This window comes from Ahaetulla prasina, chromosome 2 (assembly GCF_028640845.1).
Source record: "Ahaetulla prasina isolate Xishuangbanna chromosome 2, ASM2864084v1, whole genome shotgun sequence".
NCBI classification, from domain to species: Eukaryota; Metazoa; Chordata; class Lepidosauria; order Squamata; family Colubridae; genus Ahaetulla; species Ahaetulla prasina.
In genome coordinates this window covers 175,815,630-175,827,639 of record NC_080540.1, presented here as the reverse complement: position 1 = coordinate 175,827,639, position 12,010 = coordinate 175,815,630, and the positions used below count along the sequence as shown (strand labels likewise).

At 41.7% G+C, this 12,010-nt stretch overlaps 1 protein-coding gene across 8 annotated transcripts in view; it reads left to right on the top strand.

Moving 5' to 3' along the window:
- The first annotated feature begins 952 nt into the window (after positions 1-952).
- SRPK3 (SRSF protein kinase 3) overlaps positions 953-12,010 on the top strand; it is a 32,788-nt gene continuing 21,730 nt past the window's right edge. For 2 of the 8 annotated variants that reach the window (XM_058168549.1, XM_058168550.1), the window contains exons 1-5: positions 1,096-1,410; positions 4,428-4,564; positions 4,906-5,014; positions 8,332-8,419; positions 10,960-11,047. In XM_058168549.1, coding sequence (XP_058024532.1) covers positions 1,226-1,410; positions 4,428-4,564; positions 4,906-5,014; positions 8,332-8,419; positions 10,960-11,047 — 607 coding nt within the window. In that variant the 5' untranslated portion in view covers positions 1,096-1,225. Of the gene's footprint in view, positions 1,059-1,094; positions 1,411-3,667; positions 3,995-4,427; positions 4,565-4,905; positions 5,015-8,331; positions 8,420-10,959; positions 11,048-12,010 lie in introns of those variants that run through there. The other 6 variants (XM_058168553.1, XM_058168551.1, XM_058168554.1 and 3 more) reach the window with 6 other exon arrangements.

Genomic DNA, 12,010 nt, shown 5'->3' with positions numbered 1-12,010 from the left:
CTGATTGGGAGGAAATAGAGATTTTACAGTATCCTTCCCCTGGAGTGGGGTGGGAATGGAGATTTTATAGTATCCTTCCCCTGCCACGCCCACCAAGCCACGCCCACAGAACCGGCATTAAAAAATTTGAATCCCACCATTGGTGCACTCTGCAGCCCAGAGGTTGGGGACCCTTGCTATAAAGTACTATGAAGCAGTATATAAGTCTAAGTGCTATTGCTATATAGCGCCAAAAACCAGGATGTCAAGAATTCAGTACTTGAATACTGAATTCAATACCTGAAACATGTCACCTGTTCTACAGAACGATAGTTTGGGCTTCAAAGTTAAGCATTTTTTTCCAACACTTTTAAAAATATTTACATTTAGACAATAATAGGAATAAAACCAGCTTTAGAATTGACAGTGAAGATACTGAAGACTGCCTCTGCCTTCTGAGATCAACCATCAACTGCAAAGGAACAAACAGTCAAGAAATACCCCACAGACTAGAATTTGCCAGAGCAGTAATGAAAACCTTGGAAAAAGTATTTAGAGGCTGGGATGCGTCTATACCTAAGCCATGACAGTAAGGTGTAACTCTCTACGGAAGCAAAAGTTGACTTTCAGGGAGCAGGATAGGAAGAGTATTAATACCCTTGAACGTTGGAGAATACCATGGATAGCCAAGAACGCAAATCGACGGATCATTTAAGGAATCGATCCTTACTCGTAGCAGACGACCTGGCTCATATGATCATATTTGGAAACGATATGCAAAAACTTAACTCTTTGGAGAAGGCTCTAATGCTGGGAATGGTGGATGGATTCAGTTACAATGGCGATGGATACGCCGTTATAAAGTCTCCTCAGACCTCTTCTCCCTCTTTTGGATCGAGCCAAAGCTGGGAGTGGGCGGAGCAGCAAAGCAGCTCCAGGCTCCTCCCCTCCGGCCTCACGTGGTGGGGTAAAAGCCGCTCTTGCGGTTGGGAAGGGGCCGGATTGCGCAGGCGCAGCAGGGTAATCCTCTGCTTGTATGGAGCTCACCAGGGCAGGGGGGGCGATGAGCAGCAAAAAAGGTGAGTGGGGGGCGGCGGGCGGGGCTGCCCTGGAAAAGTAGAAGGGCGTGCGCGCGGGCGCTCGGGGGTTGCGGGGAACTGCTAGCGGTTGCACGGAGGAGGGGGCCGCAGCAGGTGCAGGAGAGGAGGTGGGGGTTTCCACTTGGGCGGACCGTCTGCTGCCACTTATGCCGATCGCAGCCTTGCCCGCAAAACTTTTGCAGCGCGTGGGTCTCTGCAGCCCCGGCGCGCCGATCGATCTCGCGCTACTCCCCTCTTCCATAGGCCCGGGGAGCAGCCGTGGCAAAAAGAAGAAACATAAGAAAGAAAAGGCGCCGCCCCCTCCGCCGGCAGAGAGCGGGATCCCCACGGGGTGAGTGTGGAGCGATACGAGCGGTGGGGGGGGGGTGGGGATCGAGAGAGACGTGGCTGAATGCGGCCTCTGAGGTTACCCGGGTGGGGTGGAGTGTGGGGCAGCAACCCTGCCTTCGGCGGAATGTGAGTAGGTGTGAACTCATCCTGCCTCTTGCAAGTTGTGGCTCTTAACGCAAGGTGCTTTGCACATCAGTTGCAGGTCATCCTGCATGTTAAATTGCTTTTTACAGAACGGTTGCAGAAGGAGATGCCCAGGGCTTGTTCACACACGTGTAAATTGCTTGTTAGGTGTTTATGTATATGAACAGTCCATCATCATTCCCCCACTGCCTTAAGCAGGGCTGATGTAAAGCAATTTTTTAGGGTTTTGTGCAGATGAGAATTTTAAGAAAATGCTGTTTTTTACTCCCCAGAAATGTTTTTCACCATAAAATATGTATCTCTTAATGTATATGTAAATGGAGGCAATGCACATCAATGGGTTCATGAAATAAGCCCCAATACTGTACTATTAGGGCTGAAAAGTTGAAATAGTGGGTATAGATTTTGTTAAGTGGGCCTAAGCCTCTTACAACAATAACTGCTGTAACTTGTTTTGTACTTTTGAGGTTTTCTACTCAGTATCACTTCATTGATGCATGAACTAGTCAGAAAAGATGCTATATAAGGTCATTCACAATTGTAGCAACAAAATAGTCACACTGTGCGCACTTTGACACTGAGTCTATACTAGGGTTCAAGCCTCAAATTGGCAGTCTGAAATCTTCTTTCACAGAAACCCTTTGGGTCTATACATCCTAACTCTGCCTGCTGCCTTGGTTTAGTGGCTTCGTAATGACTGCTGCCACCACCTAGCTTCTGTGGGGCACCTTTCCTGCCTTCTCCTAACCCTGGTATGTGAGAGAAATAGGGCTCCTACAACTTGTTTGTTTTCCTGGCAAATTAAAGGGGAGGGGGTGGGTGAAATAAACAAATTCTATATGTCAGCTTCTGCTCCTATAGCATTGAGACCCATAACTTGAGAAGTCAACCTTACTTTCTTTATGTGCATCACTTTCACAAGTGATAAGCAAAATCAAACTTCATTAAAAATGAGGAAATGAAAAAGTATATAGAAGTTTATTTAAAACTTATTAAGTAGTAGCATGCAAAGCACTCACCACTTGAAGAGGTAAAATGTCATTCAAATCGCAGACAACATTCTAATAGAACCTCAAATAGAAAACCATAAAGGAAAATATAAGACTTAAAAATAGATAACAAGATGATGCTGTCTACTCCTATTCTGAGAAACCTCTGCTGTACAGAGATTTCAAGTAGCAGAAGATGCATGCAGAGCTAGTACAGAGAAAATAAATTCCAGACGCAAAATTAATGTTTATATATACATGTATCAGAGCTTTCTGCCTAGACTTGTTTACCTTTTCCTTAGAGATAAATGTATTTGTGAAGCAGCAGCCTTCTGCTTGCTTCCCTGGAGATTTTCTAGCTTCTTGTAGATGCCAGCCTTTTATCAGGGTTTAGGATGGTGAAGATGATGCTACTTCCTTCTTTTACCTTATCCCTCTATCCTACTTCTTGCTTGCCTCCGCCCTCCTGAGGAATTGCTTGCAATTTAAAAAAAGCAAAAGCCCTTCATGTGGAGGGGGAAGAGTTTTGGGTAGTCCTCTTATTGCTAGGTGGTGAAGCAAGCCCCTCTCCTTACAGAGAACCTGGTTGAGACAAGGAGATGTGTAACTGGGTTTGTCTGTTTAGAAAAACCAGCAGTGTCTTGGATCACCTTACAAATTAGGTGATGAGGTAGAAGATACTTGGCCCACCAACTTTAATTGCAGTAATAATCTTCAAGGTGCCATAGGACCTTTCCTTGCTTTTGCTATGTGAATTGTACCATTTATGCCAACCTCAGTTCTTCACAGAATAATGAGAAACTGTGCCGCGACATGTCCATGACAGCTAGGGGTGGTTTTTTTTTTAAAAAAATGGAAGAGCATTGTTCTTGGAATCCACACTTACCACCACCTCAGTGGCCCTAAGACACATGGGTTTGATTGCTTTCTCTTGCATGTCCCATCCTCCCCACTCCAAATTCCATTTCCATCCTGGGTGGCAGCTGCTGGAAGCTGCTAGGTTATTTTTAACGCCTCGTCTATCTCTTGTCTCTGTGCACATTTGGGCTCTGACGGAGAGAGGAAGTTTCTGAGCTCACAAGGTATTAATGCCTCTTTTACTAATGGAGGGAGCATGTGGGACAGATAAAGTGCCAGCCACTAGCCTGCTCTGCTTTGACAAAGACTGTCTCAAGGCCTCTCATTTGTGCCAGAATTGGGAGCTCCCTCACAAATCTGGAAGTTTTCCTGTGAGGAATATTATCTTCTCCCTGGGGAGGACATCAGAGACAGAGAAAGCTTCCTTTCCTTGGCCAGGAGCTGAAAATCCACAGGAGTAGCCGAGTTATTCATTCTCTTGCTGCCAGTTAATTCCCCTTTCGAGTTGGCTGCGGTGAATCTCTCCCCCCCACACACACACCTTAAAGCTGTCAAGATGGGAAAAACAGCACAGATTGAAATAGAAGGCAATAGGTACGTACAGAGAATCTCTCAAGGTGAACAACGGGAATTATTCAATAGCCTTATTGTTATTTGATAGAGTAACTGTTAGTGTGCACCCCACTCTCTGAGGGCTGAAATTAAACGAATTTGAGGAATTGAGAGAAATGGGAAGAATAAGAAAAAATGAAATTACACTTTCGAAAGCTGTTATTCCGTAATACAGGTTTCCTGGGCTTGTTAACCATTTAAGCTTGGAATGGTGGAAGGTGTAGTCCAACCAGTCTGAAACAGTTTGCTGTAGTAATTTATGCGAGCAGTTGGCGGCTTTCAATTAGAAGTAGGCAAGGAATGTTTCTCAACTGTTCGTGAAATAAATAACTTTGAAATTTGGAGTGCCTTCTGATGGGTGTTTTTGCCCATATTTGCCTTACCCCCCTCTTCCCCTCAATCTCTTCATTATTAGGCCACTTAGTCCCTCCTGCGCAGATGACCCTGGCCGGCCGCCATCCGTGCCCCCCCTGCCTCTTCCTGCTGCAGTTGGAGGCGGGCTCTTGGGATCTGATGATGAGGAACAAGAGGACCCCCGAGATTACTGCCGAGGTATCTGAGTAATGCAGGGAATGGCCTGGGGTCTCTTAAGTGAAGGGGAGGGGCTCTCTCTATTGCTGGCTGCGTCGTTTTGAATCCTGGATGCCGTCTGGCTCTCCTTTGCTGGAACAAGATGCTAATTTAAGAAGCTGTTTTTGTCTGATCTGTTTGGGCTTTCACTTTTACATTCCTGAGGAATAACAACAAATGAAATATATGAGCATTTGTTTTAAGCGTAAGATAGAATTTGAGACTAATCAGGAAGGCAATTTGTGTGCCTGCCCATAGTTGCCTCATATACTGACACTATGACAGCTAGTGTATTAACTGGCCTCTTCTTTGCTCTATATTAGGTGGGTATTACCCAGTAAAAATTGGGGACCTCTTCAATGGGCGCTATCATGTGGTACGGAAACTTGGATGGGGGCACTTTTCGACGGTCTGGCTTTGTTGGGACATTCAGTAAGTACAGCAGTGAATGACATACTTATTTTTTCCCCCTATACCCAAGGAATGCCCCTGAATTTGAGTAATACATATTCATTTTAAAAGTTATCAAGTTGCCAAGTATTGCCAAGCTAGATGGTAGTGTCTGGTGGGCTTGGTTAATACGAAAACGAGATTGGATCTTGTTTGGACTTAGATAGGAAACCTCTAAGACTTACCAGAGTTATAGACTAGACTGGACAGTTGAAAAAAACATCCCAGAAGAAAGGAATGGTTAAGCCATATATTTCCAAGGAAAATACATGGATATGTCCATGAAGTCTTTAGGAGCTCAGTGCAGGGAAACAAATTTATAAGGAGCGTTAAAAAGGAAGAGAACTAGAAGTACATAAAAGTTCTTTATAACCTGTCTAAATACAGAGTAAGAAACAGGAAAGGTGTATCCTCCCATTGAGATGTGAGGTAGCATCTTGTCACAGGAATAGATTTGGTGTTTGTTTGTTTGTTTGTTTTGTATAATATTGAAACTTTTCAAAACAATATTAAAATTAATATAAAATAAGAAAAAAAAGAAAGGAGAAAGCAAACAATGCAGAAAAAGAGAAAAGGAGGAGAAAAGATTCAAAGTAGTGGCTTTCAATGTTCTTTACAGCAATTATAAGTACAATTATATTTTAACTTCCCTTTTTAAAGTGGTATCACAATACTCTTTTTTTTTACAATCTGCCCACCTAATCATCAAAGCTGTAAATAACAAATAACTCTAAAAGTTGTTTTTTTTTTCATTTTTATGCAAAAGGTCCAGTCCAGTTTCCAGTCACTAATAAATGTAGATGGTGCCTTTTCTCTAATCAAGTTAGTTCAGCCATCTCGGCAAAATCTGTCAATTTCACCAACCATTCCTCCATAGTAGATCTTTCCATCTCTGTGGATATAACAATCTTACCGCAGCAATCATATATTGAAATAATCTGTGGCTTTTGCCTGTTTATCATTATTCCTAAAAAGAAAAGTTCTGGTTTCAGCTGCATATTAATTTTTAAATTTCTCTTTATCGAAATATGTATTTGAAATTTGAATCCATTTTTTAGCTTTTCTATATGTCTGCCAAGCATGATAAAATATCCCTTTATGGTCATATTTCCAACATAAATTTGAAGTGCTTTTATACATCCTATGTAATTTCTCTGGTGTCACACAATATCATTTTATTTTAAAAAACCTCTTTAAGGTCATAACTAAATTTCAAGCCTTTTGACCATTGGTCCATTTGTATAATATAACTAGAATTCTTAGCCCCTGTATCATACATTCTTCAACCTGTTCTTCCTGTTTCAAATTTCAACAAAAGTTTGTACATTTTAATAATTACATGTTCTTCATCAGTGCACATTTGTACTTCTTACATACTTTGTTCCATACCATAAATCTTTTCATCCATTGTGAATCTTTCTGGTAACTGTAAATGGGAAAACCATTGACAGTTATATCCTTCTGCTATTAATTTCTCACTTGACTTAATTTTAAATTCCCATTGATGGTTTTCCAATAATCCCCAATATATCAACCATTTGTTCTTGTCTGCTGTTTCTCTTCTATGATAAGCTTGAGTTGGGAGCCATAAGAGTATTTTTGACCACAGTCATATATGGTATTTAATTCCATATTCTCAGTATGGCATGTCTGATAAAATGAGTTTTAAAATCCACATTAACTTTTTTGTACCATATATATCCATGTCGGTTAAAGTTCAGGTTGTAACATTCTGACTCTAAAAGTCTCATGTTTCTCAGCAACATCCATTCTTTCATCAAGATCAAAAACAAGCAGCAAAATACAATTTCAAATCTGGTAAATGCAGTCCTCCTCTTCCCTTTGCATTTTATAGCACTTTATATTTAACTTAGTTCTTTAATTTTCCCATTAATGTTTCTATTCCTTTAAGTGGAACATCTAAAATTAACACCAAATCATCCACAAATACCCTTAACATAATTCTTTTTTTTTAAATCTTAACTTCCATTAATTCTCTCACCATATATCTGCCTCTAAAATGAACTAAAATGAAAAAAAGTGGAGACAACAGACATCCTTGAGGGATAAATATAATTGGAAAACAGGCATCAGGTTGTAATTACAGAATTGCTATTCTTGATTACTTGCCAAAGAGCCAATGCCTCATAGTCTGAGGCAAAATTTTAAGAACACCGAATATGGGGAAATGGGTCATTTTCTGATCACCTCTGATTAAAATGCAAAATGCCAGCTAAGTTTAAAGGATATCCTGGAGGATGTGGATAAAGATAGTCCAAGTCAGGGGTGGGTTCTGCTTATCTTTACTACCAGATCACAATGGGATCGCATGCGCAGATTGTCTATGACAGTGATGGATAACCTTTTCCGGACCGAGTGCCCAAAGAGTGTGTACGCTCATGCGAGTGTGTGTTTGCACGCCTGAACCTCCAAAATGCATACACACGTACCACCCCCACGCCACGCACACGCCCCAATCATGTGTGTGCAGGGCCCATGCACGCACCCCACACCCCTGCATACGTGGCAGAGACTTGAAGACCAGCTGGCTGGCAGGAGGTGCACGCGAATGCGCAGCAGAGCTGAACTGGGGGAAGCAGCTCATGTGCCATCAGAGAGGGCGCTGTGTATCACCTCTGGCATGCGTGCCATAGGTTCACCCTCACGGGTCTATGATGACATCCGGGTGGATGGGCGGAGCCTGCCCCCGGTTTTACTACTGGTTCGCAAGAACCGGACCAAACCGGGGGCAACCCACCACTAGTCCAAATGCATTTTGTCAAAGAACCATTCTATTATTGCCTAATTAAACTATTGTTGCTGAGGTTTTAACCCTTGTACTGTGCCCTGGATCACTTTGGGGATAGGGGCAACCGTATAATTGTTGAATTAATGAATCCCTAAGGCTTTGTGTGTGGAGATTCTCAGTCATCCAGGTCATAGTTGTCCCAAAGGTGCTTTTTTTCTTCAAAAGGCAGGTTTTTTTTAGAAGAGGAGGAGGAAGGAGAAGAAGAAGAAGAGAAAGAGGAAAAAGAAGAGCAAAACATTTTCTTCTTCCTTCTGAAGGAAAAAACAAACCAGTTTTTTTTTTGAAGAAAAAAAGCACATTTGAAATTACTAAAGCTTTGTTTTGCTTCCTATGAACTCCATTCTTTTAAAATGTATAATCCTAGCTTTGTTTTCTTTGTTTTCTTACAGCAGTTTTGAAGGTAAGGCTGAGACTTTCAAGGAGATAATGTCTTGAAATGAAGGAAGCCAGGACTAACTAACCCTGTCCTTCTCTCCTCCCATCACTCCAGGAGGAAGCGCTTTGTGGCCCTCAAAGTGGTGAAAAGTGCTGTACATTATACAGAAACAGCTGTGGATGAAATCAAGCTACTGAAATGTGTAAGTTTGATGCTTCTCTGACCACTCCAATTCTGAGTGAACTGTTCCTCATGAAGGAATAGTTAACATACCTAGGCCTTAAAACGTAAAGTAGCAAAATCCAGGTATTACTGGAAAACATGTTATTTGGCTATTCTGACCTTCCCCAATGGTTCTTGATAGTTGTACATTTTGGAAGGAAAACATTCACGATTATACACATTCAAGAAATGAGTTGTGGCAATGAATATTATTTTCTGGGCCTATACTTTCATGAGCCTCAGTACCCACTAGTAATTAGGATAATGCTTCTTTAAAACATTTTTTTAACAATATCCTATATTTACTAACTTTTGGGAGAAAACAGTGGACTATATAAACATGACTGCAGCAAAAGCTAAATTTTTTAAAAGGATAGTATTCTCTTGAATTACACAACTATTACATGGAATTTGTCAACCGGAAAATGTAATTCTCTGCCCTTACTGTGGGCAAAAGACTGATATTGCAGCATTGGAAAAATAAATGTGTGGCTCCTTTTACTCAGTGTATTGAAGACCTGATTACACTGGCCACCTATGAGCAGATTGTGAATATAGACTTTGTAAGGACAAATATAATGAGATATGGAACTCACTTATACAAAATCCAGTAGATTAAAAATAATGATAGTTATATACCGTATTTTTTGCACTATAAGACGCACCGGACCATAAGACTCGCATTGGCTTTAGAGGAGGAAAACAAGAAAAAAAAATCTACCTCTGCCTCCCAGCGTCCATCTGGTATTCATCTGGCTAGCGTCCTTGCAGCAAACAGCAAACAGCCTGGTCAGCTTCAGCACGTTATCCCAGCCCCAGCACGTTGCTCGTCAGGGCTCTGCTCCGTTGCACCCACCACTGGTCAACTGAGCTGAGCTGCTGCTGCCGCCGCCGGGGAACACTGGAGCCTTCGCTGCCGAGCAGCTGATTGGCGGTTGGATCGGCCTCCCAGAATACCGTCGATCAGCTGTTCTAGGCGGCGGGGATTGCCACAGATCACTGCCAACGCCATCCCCGCTGCCTAGAACAGCTGATCAGCGGTATTCCAGGAGGCCAAACCAATTACCGATAGGCAGCAAAGGCTCCAGCGTTCCCCGGTGGTGGCGAACGGCGGCAGCAGTGACAGGTAGCAGTGGGGGTTACAGGCAGTGGTGAAAGCCACCACTGCACCAACCCCCCCCCCCCGCAATATTTGCTCTATTAAAACACACAGACATTTCCACCCACTTTTTGGGGGGGTGGGATTGTGTCTTATAGTGCGAAAAATACTGTAAGTGTATCCAAAATAAATATATACTCACTTGAATAAGATTTATAAAGATAACTAGGTGTAGAATTGTAACTGTTGAGTTATAATGATATACTTTGTTTCTTTTTTACTTCTTTTCAAATATGCATTTTTTTCTTTGAGAATGCATGGATTTTTATCATAATTTTCTTCGTATTTTATTCTTTATGTGACGGCACCTGATTTCACAACCTTATTTCCATGGTCATTAAGTGAATTATTGGTGATTATGTTAGACATCCCATAATCACAACTTGCAACCTTCCCTGACGGCTGCCCCCATGACTTTGCTTGTCAGAAGACCGCTAGGAAGGTTGCAAATGGAAATCATATGAACTCTGTAACTGATATCAATGTATGATAGTTTCCAAGTACCTGAATCACAACCAGAGATGCTGTGATGGCAATATTGTGAAGACCTTTGATGGAATGTGCACCTGGAGAAGCAGTGAGAGAGAGTTATTGCAATACAGAGCTTTCCCAGAGACATACCCAGATTAAGAGATTATGCAATACTGAGCTGTATTGGGGTTGGGGGAAAGAGCTTTAGGTAGCCACACTGTAGAATCTCTCAAGATAGAACTAGTGGTTAACAGGATATAGCTTTAGTTTGGCAAGATTCTGTCCATTAGATGTAGGTAAAATAAAGGATTGGATTGGATTGGATCTCACTGTGTTGCCTCTGGGCTTGGGCCTGATAGGACCAGTCATAAATCACTTTTCTCAGTGCCTTTGTAACTCTGAACAAGTGCAAAACAAATGGTCGTAAATTGAAGACTACTTGTACTATGACCCAAACATTTTTGTCCCACAGATCTATTTCAGTGCCAATCTACAAGATAGATTCTAAAACAGCTAAGCAGCATTGAAATGGATTAATACCAGATGGGAGACCATCATGTAACCAAAAGATTAAAAAACAAATCTCCAATGTTTCCAAGAAACATTTTTTGAAGTATCAGGAGTCATCTTTAAGTATATTTTAGCCATTACTACAAATTCAGGCTGAGTCATCTAGGTTTGTTAGATGTGCCCGTTGGCAAGGGGAACCACGGGAACATTTGGATCTAGAAAAAAATCTGGTTTACCTTTCTGTGGTCAATGTAGTCACTTGGCCTTTGACATTTAAGCTATCCTTATGGAGAAGATTGTTTGGACCTAGAAGTTTCTAGTTGCTGATCCATATCTAGAATGCTTACCCATTTTTACCTGGTACCTCTCCCTTCTTGCAGGTGCGAGATTCTGATCCTAATGATCTAAAACGGGAAAATATTGTCCAACTGATTGATGATTTCAAGATCTCAGGGATCAATGGTGTCCGTATCCTTCCTTAAAAGGTCCACAAACTGTTTCTGCTCAAATAATTGATTCTACTTTTTTCCTCCAAAAAGTGCTTGATCTTTGGCTGTAAAACCAGTTTCTGTTACATTTTTGGTAACAGAAAATGTCTGCAGAAAAAACAGAAATTGTTCCAAACTTGTTTTGTGCATAAAAATTGGTATGCTGAGTGACCTTAGGCATTTTCTCACTAACCTCCAAGATGGGATTGTTATTATTATAATATATATATATTTGTTTTCTGAGGTTTTCACGGGTGTTTGTATGTAGGTCTTTGGTTGTTTGGGTTTTCTCCCGTGTAAAATTGGAAGTGTCTTGGCGACGTTTTGACGAAGTCTTATTCGTCATCTTCAGGCTTCAGCTTCGTGCTTCTGGGAGCAATGTGTGATCGCAGCTGTTTCTTCCTTTTAACTGCTAGTGGGAGTTTGAACTGATTGGGTGGGAGTTTGGCTGTGCTCTGATTGGCTGGGGGTTTTTTTGTGCTCTGATTGGCTGGGGGGGTGTCCTGTTTGGGTGGGGGCTTGGTTGTGCTCAGTTTAGTCTGTGTTGCAGAGGGACTTGAGCTGGTGAGCTGCATAGCTGTTGTTTGGCTTTTTCGTCGAAACGTCGCCAAGACACTTCCAATTTTACACGGGAGAAAACCCGAACAACCAAAGACCTACATACAAACACCCGTGAAAACCTCAGAAAACAAATATATATATATATTTATTTATTTATTTTGTCTGAGAGAGCAATCAATTTTTTTGTCTACCTCCCATTCCCTAGAGTGAAATAACAAAGGACTGAGCTTTTTAGCTGCATCAGGTCTTTGTGGTAAGCATAAATAGCTGCAGCTCCTTTTAAATGGTAGGTGAATACAAGAAATGTTGCTGGGCTGTAGGAATTTTAGGTCCCTCTAGTAGAGCAATTGTACTTCTGTTTAGTTAGCACATCCATTTTTTG